At 48.3% G+C, this 16239-nt stretch overlaps 1 protein-coding gene across 11 annotated transcripts in view; it reads right to left on the bottom strand.

Moving 5' to 3' along the window:
* The window catches only part of Tanc1 (tetratricopeptide repeat, ankyrin repeat and coiled-coil containing 1), a 229343-nt gene that overhangs the window by 57121 nt on the left and 155983 nt on the right, over window positions 1-16239 (bottom strand). For 8 of the 11 annotated variants that reach the window (XM_016003138.3, XM_006984643.4, XM_076568508.1 and 5 more), the window contains one exon: window positions 3602-3865. In XM_016003138.3, coding sequence (XP_015858624.1) covers window positions 3602-3865 — 264 coding nt within the window. Of the gene's footprint in view, window positions 1-3601; window positions 3866-4629; window positions 5275-7462; window positions 8089-9840; window positions 10876-16239 lie in introns of those variants that run through there. The other 3 variants (XM_076568512.1, XM_076568513.1, XM_076568514.1) reach the window with 3 other exon arrangements.

Below are 16239 nucleotides of genomic sequence, written 5' to 3'. Positions count from 1 at the left end.
GTAGTGTATGCCAGGAACCCTAGCCCTTAGGTGACAAGAGATCGGAGGTTCAAGAGTTTGAGCAAGGATCGGCTACACAGACAATTTGGGGTTAGCCTGGGCTACAAGAGGCCCTGTCTCAAAAAAATTAAACAAGAGAAGAAAGGGAGTAATTTCCTCAGGCAGGATTTTCAGTGGCCTTCAGCAGGTTAATCCACTAAGAGCCTCAAGCTTCTCTAGAGACCTTACACAGAGGGAAACTTCGTACTGTGGCTACAAGACCACCCCATCCCTCCAGGCTCCCTGTAGAAACACAACTTGAAACCTAATCCTTGGTTCATGCCTGAGGCCTGGGACGCTAGCTCCTTCGCCCAACATGCCTCACGGTGAAAGCAACCACCGTGGTTCAGGCCGAGGGCCCCCATCACAGTCACAGACTGTAACTCACTTCAGAGCCAGCCAGGGCTTTGGTCCCAACGAACACAAAGACACATTGAGTTTCAAAAGGCTTCTGTTTCCCCTCTCCCTGGTCCCTCAGAGCACGACATTCACTTTGTAATTTTGTGACAACTGAAAAGACTAAAAAAAATATATGACTGTAAAAGACATTCACATCAAAGAACCAGGGGTTGGAGGGGAGAGACAACCCCAGCGTCATGTGGAGACAGGAGATGGGCAGATTTCAAGTGGCTCTGTTTTCAGCTTTTCCAGCCACCAGCGTTGGCTCCAAAGTCTGCGGCACGGCAGCCTGAGCAACGCCACACTGCACATGGCTGATTCTCCACTTCCACCATAGCTAAGAGCTGGCATGGGGCACACGCAAGAATCCCAGACCTCACGTGGCAGAGGCAAGGGACCGTAAAATACTGTCAGACTGGGGCTATGAGGCAAGGCTGTTTCAAACGATAAACACCCATGACTAGGCCGAGCTCTAAGCTGCATGGCGGCAGCAAGCGCCAGCTGCAACGATCTCTGCTTCTTAGGGCATTTTTGAAGCCGCCAAGATACCTGAGACCAGGAACAGCGAGGCCTCGGCTGCTCAGCTATGAGCTCAGGCACTCCCTTCCAAGTGATGATGCAATTCTGTCCTCTTCCACAGGCTCCCAGACATGAGCATCTAGAGCCAGGCTCACATCGTCTACACAGCTACCACCTACAATGCTAAAAACCATCCTGGGCCGACAAAAATCAGAGGTCAAACAATGTCACACTGCAGCAAACCCACGGCTAACACCTCTGTGACTAAGCCGTGCACGAGGCGTGTGGGAACCCATGCATGCATGCACACGCTGCGCTTGATATCTGATCCCAGCACACACATGGCAGCTCACAACTGTCTGTAACTCCTGTTCCAGGGGATCCCAAAGCCCTTTTATGGCTTCCATGGACACTAGGCACACACACACGGTGCACATACCTACATGCAGGCAAAACACCCATACACACACAAACACACAAATGTTTTTAAAAAATAGTAAAATCAATTGGCCAAATTCTAGACTACCCAAGATACAAAAAAAAAAAAAAAAAAGTCTTTGAGCCCTGCCTTTAAGGAAGGGAAAAAAAAAAAGTCCATGTCATTCCTTTTGATGTGATAGGTAACACTTCAAATTAATCCAATTCTAAAAAAAAATCCTTTACAATCTCTAATCATAACTGACTTATTTTTAAGTCTTTGGTTAAAAATTTTTTTTAAAGAACTCCTTCTTCTTTACACTTCTCTTCAGGAGGCTGAATTACAGGAATGGCTGGTGATCTCAGGGACTACCTCTGTCTCTTCACCTCAGGTCCAGGTCCCACGTGGACAGCTATCAACAGAGGCCTGGGACCAGCTGCCTCTCCTTAACCCTCAGGCCAGCTTCCTACCAAGTAGCACTTTGTATTTACACGGATGAAAACACGCAAATACTTCCACAAGATTTTGCCTCATGGCCCATCACATTTGGTTTCAATCTGAACACTAAGTGCTCCCTGTCTGCAGCTTGCCTTGAATCTACTGTATAAACAAAGCTGAATACAGGCCACACAACTGAACATTATTCTTTCCCACAAACCCTGACGCATGGTGCCGTTCTCTTGGCTGAGGTGTGCTTTTGGTGGCAGGAAGGCGGCCATGGAGAAGCTACCAGACTCCTCACTAGTTAACCGGAGCTCAAGAGAAGACAGCCGCCTGCCTCACGTGACTATGCACTGGGTTCGCAGCACAATTCAAGAGGGAAATGAGCAAACCCATCAAGCCACGGAGTCAGCTCAAACCCAGAGGTAAAAGCCAACTGTTCCGAAGGAGTTCTAGCTCAAGGGCACACACAGGACACACCAGGTGGGTACAGCAGAAACCAGACAGCTTTGCTCTGTAAGCCAGGCAGTCTCTGGAAGAATTCGGCTCCCACCCACTGTCCTTCACACAGCCGGAGACACGCAAAGAGCTTCTAGCAGGACAGATCATCCCCAGCTGAGTACGGTCAACACCGCTAAAACTATTGTATTAAAGAGTTTCCTAATTTTAAAAGAAGATGGGTTACTCTGGATGTAAGTGCGCTGTTTTGTTGAGGACACGAAAGCTGTCAAATTCTTGGAGACTACAAGTGACCCATTCACTGTAACTGCGTAACTACAGCCTGAAGCATCTTGAGTACCTCCTACTACGTTCCGGGGGCAGGCCAGCAGTGCGAGACAGGGGAGCTTTTGGAAGAATCATCAATCAATACACATAATGCTCTCTAGTATTTCTCTCTAGCAGACGGGCCAAATCCCTCTTCTGGAACAAGGCCACTTTGCTTCCTTTGAAAGTGAATTAAGAGTTGTACCTCACAACTTTTCCATTAAGGCTATTTATTTACCAGCTGCTTCAGAGTTCCATCATAAAAAAATAAAATGAAACCACTCAGCAGCAGCCAGAATGACCTAGCACATACTGAAGGGACAGCATAAATTACAGGAAGATCCTTTGATGTACAAGGAGTCAGGACGGTGGTAGGGGACACTTACTTCTAAGCACTATGCTGGTAACAAAGAACTACCTGAACAAGCACCTCTTCTGAATGCAGCCAAGAGCACAAACGTAGACAGGAAAGGCCTTCAAAAAGCGCAGGGTGGCGCTCCACACCCCACCCCCAACTTCCATATTCCTTGTTGGAGGATGGGCCACTGACCACCCAACTACCCACCCGTGCCGCTGTGTGTGCCGCCGTGCATGTGTACGTGGCCCTATCTCTAGCTGCGACACACTGCTCTCGCTCCCACGGCACACGTTTTTGGCTGTGAGCTCCACGACGGCTGAGTGTGACAGACACATTTGACCTCCCGGCTAAGATGGCCCTCAACCACATAAAACCAAGTTTCAGAGTCGAATTAGCAAATCCTCTGAGCTGGCGTCAGCTTCACTCTCCACAAAAGCCACCCCAAGGGCAGAGTTTCTAAGCTTTTCCACCTCACCTACACAGAGATTCAGAGTAAAGGGACCACTAAAAGGCCCTGTGTGTGTGTGCAACAGGAAAACTGAGGCCTAAGGAACCGATCACACCACTGGCTTGTGTCTGGATTAATTCGGGGGCGTAAATAAAGGGAACCCAGAAGCCCGAGGCTTGGAGAGATGAGCCCCGGGGGAGAGCTGTGGCCTTACCTGCAACTGAGTTGGGCCGTGGCATTATTAGCGAGCTGGAGCTCTGAGAATAAGGGACCGGACCATCTCCAGCTGAGGGTTCCGCCTTGGGCTGCTCGTTCTCCGCTGACCCAGTGGTCTCCTCTTCTGCCACTGGGGAGCAGTTATCCGCCCTCCGGTCATGAAGCAGTCCCTTCTGAACCCCCAACCTTAGGCTCCCATCCCTACTCCATTCCAAACTGGAGCCGCTCCGGTCATCATTTTCCGACGAACTTGTGATTGTGGCTGAAATGAGAAATCAACATACTTTGAAAATACTTTGAAGCACAGCGGGAGTTAAGACACGCTCGGACCCCTCCCCCAGGACCAATGGAAAGTTTTCTGGTCGACACAGATTCTTATCAAAGTATGTTTCATACAATGTATTTTGGTAAATTAAAAGAGCGTTGCTTATCAGGGGAAATAAACTGCTAAATCACTCTACAGGAAAAGGGAAAAAAAAAAACTGATAGGAAGATAATGAAAAAGCTGCCTGAAAGTATCTGCAACTTAACAGCGAATCTATATAATTTGGAGATAATGAATCTTCCCTTTAACCAAGATGAATTGCTCATATCTCATTAAATTCCTCTGAATCTTTAAATACCCTATCCAAACAAACATTTGCTGGGAGAGAGACAACAACAGTTACTGCAGAAAAGACGCAGGATATGGAAACAAAGATGCAATTTAAAGTCAAGAGACTCGGATCCTTTCAACCAAGAACTCGAACGTCTCTTCAGCACAGTCTAGAGAGATCAACTTGCCTTTTTCCTTCGGCAACCCAGGATGGAAAAATCTGGGTGACCGGAGCAGGGAAGGGCCCGGTATGGGAAGGTCTGCTCCGGTTTTAGAATTAAAATTTAACTTTTACAAAAGCAAGCCAGCACGAGGTTGGGGATGGGGGGGGGGGGAGTGGGGGGAGAGTGGAGGGGGGAACCCAACTTAAAAACATCCTGCCAAAAGCGCAGAGGAACATGGGAACGCGAAGCCCAGTACTCAGTACTCACCCTACATAGCTGCTACAGGCAGACGCTCCCGATTTTCGGGTGGCCCGAGCAGTACCCCATCTCCTGTAATTACAGGTCACCCGGCCACTCGCGCTGCCCCAGCTGTTGACCTCTGCTGGCTCGTGTCCTTGAGGACAGGAGCCATGTCTACTAATGCACGCGCAGCTTGGATCCCAGCAGCCCAGGCCTCTCTGAGCAGGATCCTGGCAAATGAGGGCAAGCTGGCCAAGGTGCACTCAGAGGCAGCCCCTGGAGGGAGCAGCTTTATCCACACACTCTGAAGAGCACACTGTATCAGCAACTGGTCACTGACAGAGCTCAGACAGAGTCACTTATCCAGGACCGAAAGGACTGAATGGTTTGGTTTTTGGAATGTTCCTGAAGGTTTAGAAGACGAACGATTTCCTTGCTGTGGCCGCAGGACACCTTGCCACAGTTCGACAACGGCCTTTGCTGCTGCAGCCTGGACAGACAGCTCTCTGGTTTCTTCCTATTTATAAACCCTTCCTTATAAACAGGTTCCGTGTGGGGAATCTTTGTAGTACACCCACCTCAAGGTGACCTTCTCCATTTCTGGACAGTGCAGCATCCTAGGCATGATATGTGCTCAATAAATATTTACTTATTGAATGAATGAATGAATGAATGAATGAGAGAGCAAATAATATTTCAGTTCCACTTGCACTCAGACACTGCATCTCACTGGCCTTACTTACTGTTTCCTGCTCGGGACCATTGGCCTTAACACCTAACCAAAGTGAAAACTAGTGTGGTATGGGGCAGTTTCGAACTTTCAAGAAACCAAGATTATTATTCCAACATTCCTGCACGTTCTAGCAATAATAAACCATGCCTCCGTCTCTCTAGAATCAAGCCAGCCTTCACTGTGTTGTGAAATGGACAATTTACATGTATGCATAACAAGCACTGTGACGCTTCCCGTTGGAAACGCTGCTGCAGTATTAACAACAGCAGCGGCCGCTCACTGGAGATCTGCTCTATGCCAGGGACGACCTAATGCCTTACAGGAATGGTTTAACTTATTAATGAGTTTATTGTTTATTTATGGGAATTCATTATTAATAGCAACTCTGTTAGTAAGTGAAAAGCATAAAAATATAGTCTGTCTCATAAAACAAATTGTTTTAAGTCCACTACTTGGAATTCTGAGTGCTTTTCCTAAGACACCTTGTAATAAGTTAAGTTCTCAGGGCTGTCCCAACATCTAAATGATGGAAAGATGAAAGGGGTGGTGTCCAGAATGAAGATAGAGTGGTGTGTCCAGAGTTCCTGTTTTGGCTATTTTATTGGTGGCACCTGTTCTTAAAAAGCCTCAGGGCAGTTGATGCTATTCTCCATTTCTAGTACCCTCTGCTCTTATGATAAATACCTCAGTCCCAATTAAGATCCCAACCAGTAGGAACAGGGACCTAGACCACCCCACTTCCTGTTACAGCAGACTTGCAGCCTCAGGGTCTCAGGAAGCAGCTGGGAACATCTGGAAGAGCCTAGCCAAGGCTTCAGCGTTCTACATGGCATCCAGGATGTGATGGGAGGAAACCCTCAAGAATGGCAGTGAAAGAAGAAACGTGGATGAGAGAAGGTGGCCCTGAGCCACAGGAGCAGTGGTTGGAAAAAGAATTCTCCTTTGGAGTAGCCATTTTGATTGCTGTTTATTTTGTGGTACTGGGCATCATACCCAGGGCCTTGCACATCTTAAGAAGTGCTCTACTGCTGAGCTACATCCCTAACCCTGAACTAGCCGCTTCTAGTGGAGGCTAGAAAAGGGCAGCGTTCATTAGCAGGGACTCTGGTGAGAAGAGAGTAGCAGTGTCCCGCTGCCACTAGGGAGCTTGTGACTGAGAGGCCGTCCACTGGCCACCCTCACCAGGGCACTGAGAGCAGAGGCCAGGGGCTCCTGAAGCCTGGTGGGATTGTCCTACTGCACAAAGCCCAGGTGGTGGACTCTGGGCTCAGCTCAGGTACAACTAAAGCCCCTGAAGCAAGCCAGTGGGACAGAGGAAGGCCAGTGACTCCATCTCCCCTCACACAAGAAGTACACCTCCTCAGAGGACAGCTCCAGTCTCCTGGAGAGAGGGAGCTGAATCTCATGATAAGTAACGTGTTACTGCAAGAGATTCCAGGCTAAGAGCAACACAAATTCCTACTTAGGTTATTAGCACAGCCGCTCTGGAGAATGTATGTGCACACATAGCCAGGTACACACACACACACACACACACACACACACACACACACACACACACACACCACCAACAACAAAACTAGGGCAAGATTTAAATCTGAAGACTTCTTCACACAGCTGGAGAGGGCGCAACAGCTGAGAACACTGGCTGCTCTTCCAGACGACCTGAGTTTCGCTGCCAGCAGCCACACCAGCAGCTCACAACTGCCTGTAATTTCACTTTCAAAGGATCTGATGCTTTCTGGCCTCTGTATGTCATATGTATGCATACACACACAGAGACACACAGATACACATAAATTTAAAATAAAAACAAATTTTTAGACAGGCAGTGACGGTGCATGTCTTTAATCCCAGCACTCAGGAGGCAGAGGCAAGTGGATCTCTGAGTTCAAGGCCAGCCTGGTTTACAGAGTGAGTTTCAGGACAGCCAGGGCTACACAGAGAAACCCTGTCTTAAGAAACCAACAAAAATAATGGTATGAAAATAAAAATTTAAAAACATCTCTACACGACATCCCCCAAAGAATGGATACTCTAAAATCCTCCAAGCACCCACAATCCTTCCATTTCAGTCCTGCAGCTGGTAGAGACGCCAGCCTCTGTTGACAGAAGCTTGTCGCCCACCTTGTCTTAACCACTCTTCCACGTGTAGGATGCTGTACACGAGGCATACAGTTCTGTACACACTCCATCAGGCTGTCAGGCTAGACTGTGCCGCGTGACCGTGGGATAAATGGGGCCTGGTGCTGCTCGCTACAGCTTCGATGTGCATTGTTCTCTCAGTGTGTCCTCTGAAAACTCCCGTACCGCCAAGGACGGTGTCTATCTTCCTCTGCAGTGACTGCACACTTAACCATCTGCTCCTTCACACACAAAAGACCTTCCTGAGCTAGGAAGGCATACACACACAGAGGATGCTCGTGACCAGCGGTGGCCAGGCTAGAAGCCCACCCTACTGTACAGAGACAGACTAGGGAGAGGGTCAGTGGCACGTCCAACGCAAGCTCCTCGCTCTGTGCGATCAATGCATCTGCAAGGCCTCCTCAGCTTGCCCGGGCTCAGCACTGAGGAGGGGCTGCGTAAGAGGCGGTGGCTACAGGCGGGTTTGCTGTCAGGAGGTCATCTCGTTAAGAACTGCCATCTACTCCATCACCAAATAATTTGCTAAGTCAAGGGAGCCAGTGACTGCTTCCTCCTCAGCTTCTCTTCAACCATCTCAGCCTTACTTCAGCTTCTATGTTGGAGGTTTCCTGAAAATTGAATCAGAAAAACCAGTGCAGGTCCAGAGCCAAGGAGCTCACTAGGACCTAAGTCATACCATGGAGAGAGCATTAAGAAAGCTAGACAGAACCAGGCAGTGGTGGTGCACGCCTTTAATCCCAGCACAAGGAGGTAGAGACAGGTGGATCTCTGAGTTTGAGGCCAACCTGGTCTGTAGAGCTAGTTCCAGGGCAGCCAAGGCTACACAGAGAAATCCTGTCTCAAAAACAAGGAGAGCTAGACAGATTACAATGTGAATCCATGTTTAGCCTGATGATCAGGCCTAGCTGCACACAGCAGCAGGATCCATCTTGAGCACACACAGCATGTGGACACAACACCCAGAACAGTATCTTAAATGCAAACGCTTTGGGGTTCCGCCTGCGCTCTCCTCTTTTTGAGAACTAGCACTGTGATTTGATTCCCCAGGCACATGACACCGGGATACACATCCATCTTACAGATACAACTTCAGGCAATGGTGTTTCTCTTTTTCCACTGGCTACCCGGGAACTCAACACCGCTCTCTGATCACCATTGGGAAAGCAAGTTCAACTGCATGACCTGACTTCTAAGTTCATCTCCTCTCTGCTCTCATCCTCCTTTGTCTGACTTGCACCCCCACAGAAAACTCCTGGCTCACTACATGTCTATGAGTGAGCACTGCTTACCCCTAAGGAGCAATCAAGTAATGAGCGTCCTTCAGAAGTAACATGCTCACTACAGCGGCTGCCACGGCCGGCAGAGGTGTTTGTGGTGTGCCAGGCTCCGTTCTAAGCCCTTGTCATACCCTAACTCACTTCCTGTAACATCCTCAGACGGGAGCGCTCACAACTCCTGAAGTGTCCCCTCAGAGCCTCGGAACACTGCTCTGATCCCGCCACACTAGTTCCAGAAAATCTGGGACATGTACTCCTGAATCTACTGATAAGTTATGTACACACACCGCTCTAGTTTATTTACTACAAAACACATACGAAAAATATACATCTTTAAATGAGAGGAAAACAGAAACTAGCATTTTCTTCAAGTACTCCACACTCATTCTCCACATTCAAAGTAAGAGTCCCAAGAGAACCCCACCCTTCCCCGGGTTTGGAAACATTTAAATGAGAGGTCATAGTTCAAGTGCCTCTTAAATTATTAGTACAATAGTTCTTTCCCCTTCCTGTATAACCAAAAATAAATAAATAAAGTAGCATTGAAACATCTGTTAGATTCCAAATTCAGTCGACAGGAAGAGCTTCCATGTTAAAACCTTAGACCCATGAATTAAAAGGCAAACAAGAAAGGACTATGATGGCTGCTTATGGACGTGGGAGACGGGAAGACACAGCTAAAAAGGGACACCCCGCCACGACACTACAGAGTGCCTTCTTTAGCCTGACCCAATGGGGGGCTGTGACCACTTCAGAAGTTCTATTTCAATGCAGCAAAGGAACTCGGGGCTTGTGAGAAAAAAAATCAGCACGAGTCAAGGCAGCTTGGCAGGAGTTCTCTAGGTCCTTGGCCGGACCAAAGGTCTCGGTCCCCTTCCTTGGACTCACACCTCACTCCATCAGTGGCTCAGGATACCTGGGCATGCTTTGGATTCCTGGACCGACAGAGGTAAAGACTGCAAAGCCGAATTCCTTGTGGCTTTACCTTCCCGACAAGGAATGCAGGAATACACATCTCTCACATCTCCCACCCAGGCCAACCACACAGCAAACTGGCAAAAGCCACACACAACCCTGGCTCACCTGCTCCCAGCTCCTAATATCTATTAGCTCAGGAAGGAGAAGGTTCCCTGGGAAGAATGGAAGCTACCTCTCCTGCCAGAGGGAATGCCCGGATGGTGCCCTGGGAACCTTCAGCTCCAGGGACTGCCGGGCTTCTCCTCCTGCCCAGCCCCAGAATGGCAGCTTGGCACTTCCGGCTAGTCCTGCCCCTTTGGGTGTTGTTCTGGGAACCCTGTGCACTGGATTGTGACAGCCAGATCTCTGTACCGAATCTCCAGCTCAGCGCTCACCCGCATTGCGCAAGGTACGCTTTGCCACAACATGCAGCAAGGCCAGGGACCCAGCTGCAGTTCCCAGGTACATTCATCAGGCCCTTCAACTGTGGAAATACCTGAAGGAACAAATGGCTTCAGGCAGGGCAGTGTGGGAGGGGAGGACCGGACCCGCCTCTCTCAATAAGAACACAGCCACAGCTGGATCTGGCATGGCAATCAAAGTCTCCAGAAAGCGTCTGAAGACCTGACTGTGTGACTTTTCCTCACAGAAGTTACACAGTTCTGCAAATCTGTACATAGATTGCATCCACACTGGAGCCTTTGGCACACTCAAATGAGACCCCAGAGCTCCCGACTCCTTGAAAGGGCTCATGGCACACAGTAGCTGGTATTATTATGCACCTGGAGCAAGGATCTTCCATGAGAGGCACCCATTCTTCTCAGCCACCGGCTGGACTGATAATTTCATAGTCCCACAGGGAGACAATTTTGAAAACAGATATCATGTCTCATTTTTTTTTTAATCGTCCCAGTGCTGAACAAATGTGCTCCTGGAACACAGCAGGTATCCGTCCATACATGCTTGTCACTATGAACAGAACAGCCAGAAGAACCCAAACACACAGAGTGACTGCCATCAGGGCAGATGCTGTGACTGGAACTGCCAGTGATTTCTTCTTCACGCTGACTGTGTTACCAAATCATAAATGTAAAGAGAAACTTTGCTCCTTTACCCAAGAGATTTTAAAAGACTTCTATAATTAACGATGATTTTTAAATTGCAGGCAATGCAGCAAAATGAGTATTAACCCAGATTTGAAACATCTTAAATAGTTATTACCAAATCAATTTCACAGCATTCTAATATGGGGGGGGGGGGGGAATACAGGTGGCGCCAGAGCAGCATAAGTATAAAAATCAAAAGGGTGGGCCTTACAAGTTTAAAATGAAAAGAACGTACAATGAGATTACCCTCCTAGACCTCTGCATCTGATCACCTCCCTGGAGACACAAAGTCACAGAAGTGAACAGACGAGGGCTACCTCCAGAATCTCTTTCATTTCCCAAGCCTGGAAGGAGGCAAAGAGAGTCAACGGAAGATAAAAGTCAGTCCATGACGACGTTTTATGTTCTGAGGAACTGTGCAGGGAAGCAAATGTTAGCACATCCCATCAGGTGGCGGCAGGGTATGGCCCAAGGGCCCCACAGCTTAGCACGAGCCACTCTTGCAAGAGAAATGTTTCCACGTAGATGTTCCCCTCAAAGCTTACACTTGCTCCCTACTTCTAACCGAACAGAGGGGACTAAAGATCAGCACCCCAGAGCAGCAGAGGGAGGGAGGCACCCAAGGAGCTAAAATCAGCATTCACTGCCCACAGCCACATCGCCTGGAATGCGGACTCCCGTGGTCCAGCTGGGGAAGGCGGGGTGCGGAGGGGGGGTCAGGCAGGTGACACATGACCTGGGAGAGACACAGAGTAAGGGAACAGAGCCCTCCAGCCTTCCTGGGGCTTTCCCAACACCACCTTTCAGGAGGAGGAGGTGCCGGATGCTGCGGAATACTCAGGTAAAAACCTGGACAGGCCAAAGCAGACAGTGAAGGAGGAGTGTCTCTAATTGCGACCTTGAAATCCGTCTTGGTACAGCAACTATTAATAAAGAGGAAGAATCTTTAAAATGTAGTGGGTGGTGGTTGTTGTTTTTTAATCTTGGGGCAAGTGAGACAGCTCACGTGCTACACAAACCTGGCAGCATGAGTTCAGTCCTGGGAGCCCCCATAAAGACAGGAGGAGGAGGGTGAGTCCATCAGGCTGTCTTCTGACACCCGCACCAATGGTGTAGTATGTACACACACACACACCCGGCATGCATGCACATATATATGTATATAAAGGAAATCTCAGTAGAAGAGCCAGGGTGAGTTTGTGTGTCTCCTCAATGAGTCTACCCTCTGTCTTCCTAAGTGGAAAAATATTTATCATCATCTGGACAGAAAAATTAAACACATTCAATTCAGAACATGCCTTAAAACACAGTACTTCTAGCAATTTTTGAAGGTCAGATTAGTTTCCACATATATTCCAATGAATACATATAGGTCATTTCCCCCTAAGCTGGGATTAATACAGATTACAATTCCATTTTAACAGCTGGAAGCCACTAAAAGGAGTGTCCCTGAGAAAACAGTTTTCTCAGGCATAGAGGGAACACCTTTGAAGACTGTTCCTCTATAAATGCCTTTCTTTCCAAAGCAAGTGACTACAAGCTGTTTTACTGTGGCTAGGGAGGTACAGCTGGGGTTCACGTTTGGCAGGTTTTCACACTGCAAATTTGGAAACCAGACACTAACATCCAGGTACTGCCAATGCTTCCAAAATAAGTAAGAAGTAAGGAACTTTACTTAAAAAAAAAAAAAAAAATTAAAGACATTCATAGAAAATGCAGCTAATCCCATCCGCTCAGCCAGTATTTCTACATGACTGAACCACTGCCTTCTAAAGACTTTCATGTTGGGAGAATACGAACCTCTTGAAATAGGATAAAGTGGGGCTCCCTTCTGAAGGACATGACGGAGCTGAAAAGGGGGCGGCAGAGTCCATTAAGCCTCGGTCTCCCAGAGCAAGACTGGAAGGGTGCCCTATCAGTTCTAATGGGTCACTGGCCCCTTGCAAAACAGTGGAAACCCAATGTAAACGGGGTACCTGTGGCAGCCCTGAGGAAGCTGCCCGGGCATGTGGCAGCCGAGGCTTCCTCTCCCTGCATCGGCTGGGCAGAGAGTGATTTAGGTTAAATGCAACCAGCGAGCTGGAAATCAGCCTAACAGTGGGAGGAGGCTGAGGAATTCTCAAGGATAGCTTGGCACTGTCTGGAACGTCCCGCAATGCCCCGAGTCAACTGTGCTTTGAGCCTTCTGCTGCCCCAAGCACGCAGTACCGAGGCAGCCCTACCCTGCCCACCCCATCGCATGGCCCCACCGTCCAACGCTGGCTGCCCTGGTTCCTAAGGCTTACCTTACTCAAAATGGAAAGTTAAAGGAAAGCTGGTTCCTCTTTCCTCCAGGACTCGCGTAATTTGGAACACAGCTCCTTACCAACTCATTCGACAAAGCTGCGGCCAGGCCTTCCAATGGGGGAACCAGGTTTTTACCTGCATTTCTGCCCACTAACATCCGGGTATTCTTGGGTATCTTACTCTCTTAAACATCTATGATGCCCAAAGGCTGTGATCACAGGCTGCAGTTCATAACGTCGGCAAGCTCTTCAGATGGCCAGAGAGCACACCCCACCCCAGCCATGGCAGAACCCGAAGCACAACACCGTTACCTGTCAGCTCAGAGGCCTTGGCAGCTGCACCCCTGCCGCACCGATCGCGGCAGCGGAGGAAGCTCTTCCCCTCTGGCCCCACCGCTCCGACCTCTGCAAACACCTGCAGCTCAACTCAGCCCGGGGAGGAAATTCTTGCTTCTTTTCCTTCTCCTCCCTACCACACCCTGGCAACAGACTTTGGTTCCACGGGTCACAGACGGGAGAGAACAGAGGCACGTTGTCCCCAGCAAGTGCTTCCCTTAGGGTCTTGTACTGTGCAGGGCAAGCCTGGCCCCAGGAGCTAGGGTCTCCCATCTCCCGTAAAAGATTGTGAACCCCTTTCTCTCGCTTTGCCCACCTTCCCATCAATATTTTCAGCTCTTCATGTTTAGCCAAGGTAAGGGAACATGTTGGTTTGAGCCAAGGAGCCAAGGAGCACAAGGCAGTATCGATGACATAAAAGGTTCTACTTTTTTTTTTTTTTTTTTCAAGCAAAGCAGAGCTTAAGACACTGTGGTATTATACACTGTGGTATGTAACGAACCAACTCGAAATAGGAATCCTGAATAGTTGTTTGTAGACCAACTAGATGTTCCCTGCTTGTGTGCAACTGGATAGTAACAGCAATTCCTTAATTTCTTATTCCCAGCACCCGGCTAAGAACCCAGAACAGAGTTGGAAAAACAAGACCCTGATCCATATGGAGTCATAATTAACTAACAAGCACACTGAGGGAAATCACCGCGGTGCCGTGGGAGCATATAATATGGAGTCTGATTGGGGAAGATTATATTAAATCGAGTGTTAGTTAAAAGCCTCCCGGCAGCTTAATCTTTGGCTGGCAATACAGACAGCTAGGCCAGGGCTTTTGCTTTTTTGTATAAATACATGCAGGGGCTGGGGGTGTAGCTTGGTTCTATTTCACTTGGTCCACAGGTACAAAGCCTTGGTCTGATCCCTAGAATTGCAAAGCAAATTCAAAATTTCAGCACTGCACCTGAGTGAGAGAGAACAAATAATAGATGGTTGATTCTGTGACTGAAAATACTTGGGAATGTTTGATCCCCGCCCCCCTTCAATGGCATATTTAAAATCAAGAGGCATGTAATACCAGTTCTAGAACTAACAATAAAAATAAGAAGCCTGTTCAAAAAAAAAAAAAGGTAGCAAAACCTTGAAGGAAGATTAAACTCTCAGAAGGACGTGACTACTGAGCTAGGAAAGTCATGTGGCTACCACCGAATTCACATCAAAGGTACAGCTATGTATGGTGGAGAACGCAGAAACGGAGCCCAAGAAAAGCAGGAATGCACCAACAGTTCATTGAAGTGAATTCATGAGCAGCAGAAGTCGACGAGAATGCCAACTGGCTGGGTCAGCTCAGTGGAAGGCCTTGAAGTTAAACGAAAAGGATTTGTGACAAATCCTCCACTCATCCAAAATGTCCAAAGTCGGCTCAACCACAGACAGAAGTAGCCTACTAGCTGACTAGGCCTGGAGGTCCTGGGGAAACGGTGATTTCAAACTGGTACAATGTCTCTGGAGGGGGTGGTGACCATGTTCTGAGATCAGCTTATGACGACAGGTACATAATTTTGAACATACCAGAAGTTAGCTTGAGTGAATACTACGGTATGTAAACTACATTTTGATACTGCAATGAGTACAACATAAAACAAATCCGTAAGAGTCGGATCCCACCAACATTAGTAAAAGATACTTCCTTGCTGAAGCTGAGTCCTACCCAAGATGAGGAGAGCTCTACAGTGAACCCGCATCCTACCCTGCCCCAGTACTCTCTCGGGGCATCTTCAAAGTCTAAGCTGGATGAATTCAAGATTTGGTTTTTAACTCATACTTGGATGAAACTGCAGGTGATTGGAGACTCGAGAACATGGAGCTCAGAGGTCTATTTGACTACATACGAATGTGCATGTCCTTCAAAGACTGGGCACAGACCAGCAAAGGGGGGGCTGCCAACTGCTCAGGAGAGACCCACTGTGAAATCAACACAATCACAGAGCAGAGTGCCTGAGTCATGCCTTTGGGTCCTACCCATCTGCACGGTCACTGTCAGAAAGCCAGCAAGCTGGGGACCTCTGTCAGTCACTCCTGCAGCATCACACAGCCATCTGTCTGAGCTGGGATACGGACACAGGGGCTCTTAGGGCCACTGGATTCTAATATCCCACAGGTCTGCAGACTAATGAATTAACCAAAACCCTTGATTTTCTAGACCATGATGTGTGCGATTCAATGTTGCTCAAGCCACCTAGAACTTAGGTCTCCTCACACCCACCTCAGCAGGACCACGTGTATCACATGAGGCTCAGGGAAGGCTTCCTTAGAAAACCCTGGCCTCAAAACAGTGGCCAGGTCCTATGAGAAGCAAGCCTTAGAGAACACAGACCATACAGGTCACCAGAGGGGAAAAGCAGTGAGCTTGGGCCATGAAAACTGCCTCATACACAGAGATTTCATTACCCTGCTGTGGTGTCCTGAGGGGACCTGATGCCCAAGGAATAAACTGACCAGGGAGGTGTGAGGGTTTTCACAGGCCAGTCCTGATAAGGTGTTTTTCTTTGTTTGGGTTTTCTTTTTTGTTTTTTTTTTTTGTTTTGTTGTTTTTTTTTTTAAAAACCACACGAGCCCAGCAATATAAAATAAACATCAAGGAATATAAAAGCTGATCTTCATTCTCTTGGCTGCACACAACCCTGCCCCGAGCTGTCTGCAAGAACAGGGCGGGGTCTGCAGATGACCTTCACAGACCCCACTGAATCCCTCTCCTGAGGTGCCTGTGAGCGCTCGGGCCCACGTGCATCGAGCCATTAAGTTAC

The sequence above is a fragment of the Peromyscus maniculatus genome, chromosome 4, assembly GCF_049852395.1.
Source record: "Peromyscus maniculatus bairdii isolate BWxNUB_F1_BW_parent chromosome 4, HU_Pman_BW_mat_3.1, whole genome shotgun sequence".
NCBI classification, from domain to species: Eukaryota; Metazoa; Chordata; class Mammalia; order Rodentia; family Cricetidae; genus Peromyscus; species Peromyscus maniculatus.
Note: the sequence above shows the minus strand (reverse complement) of the source record. Positions and strands in the feature narration are given on the sequence as shown.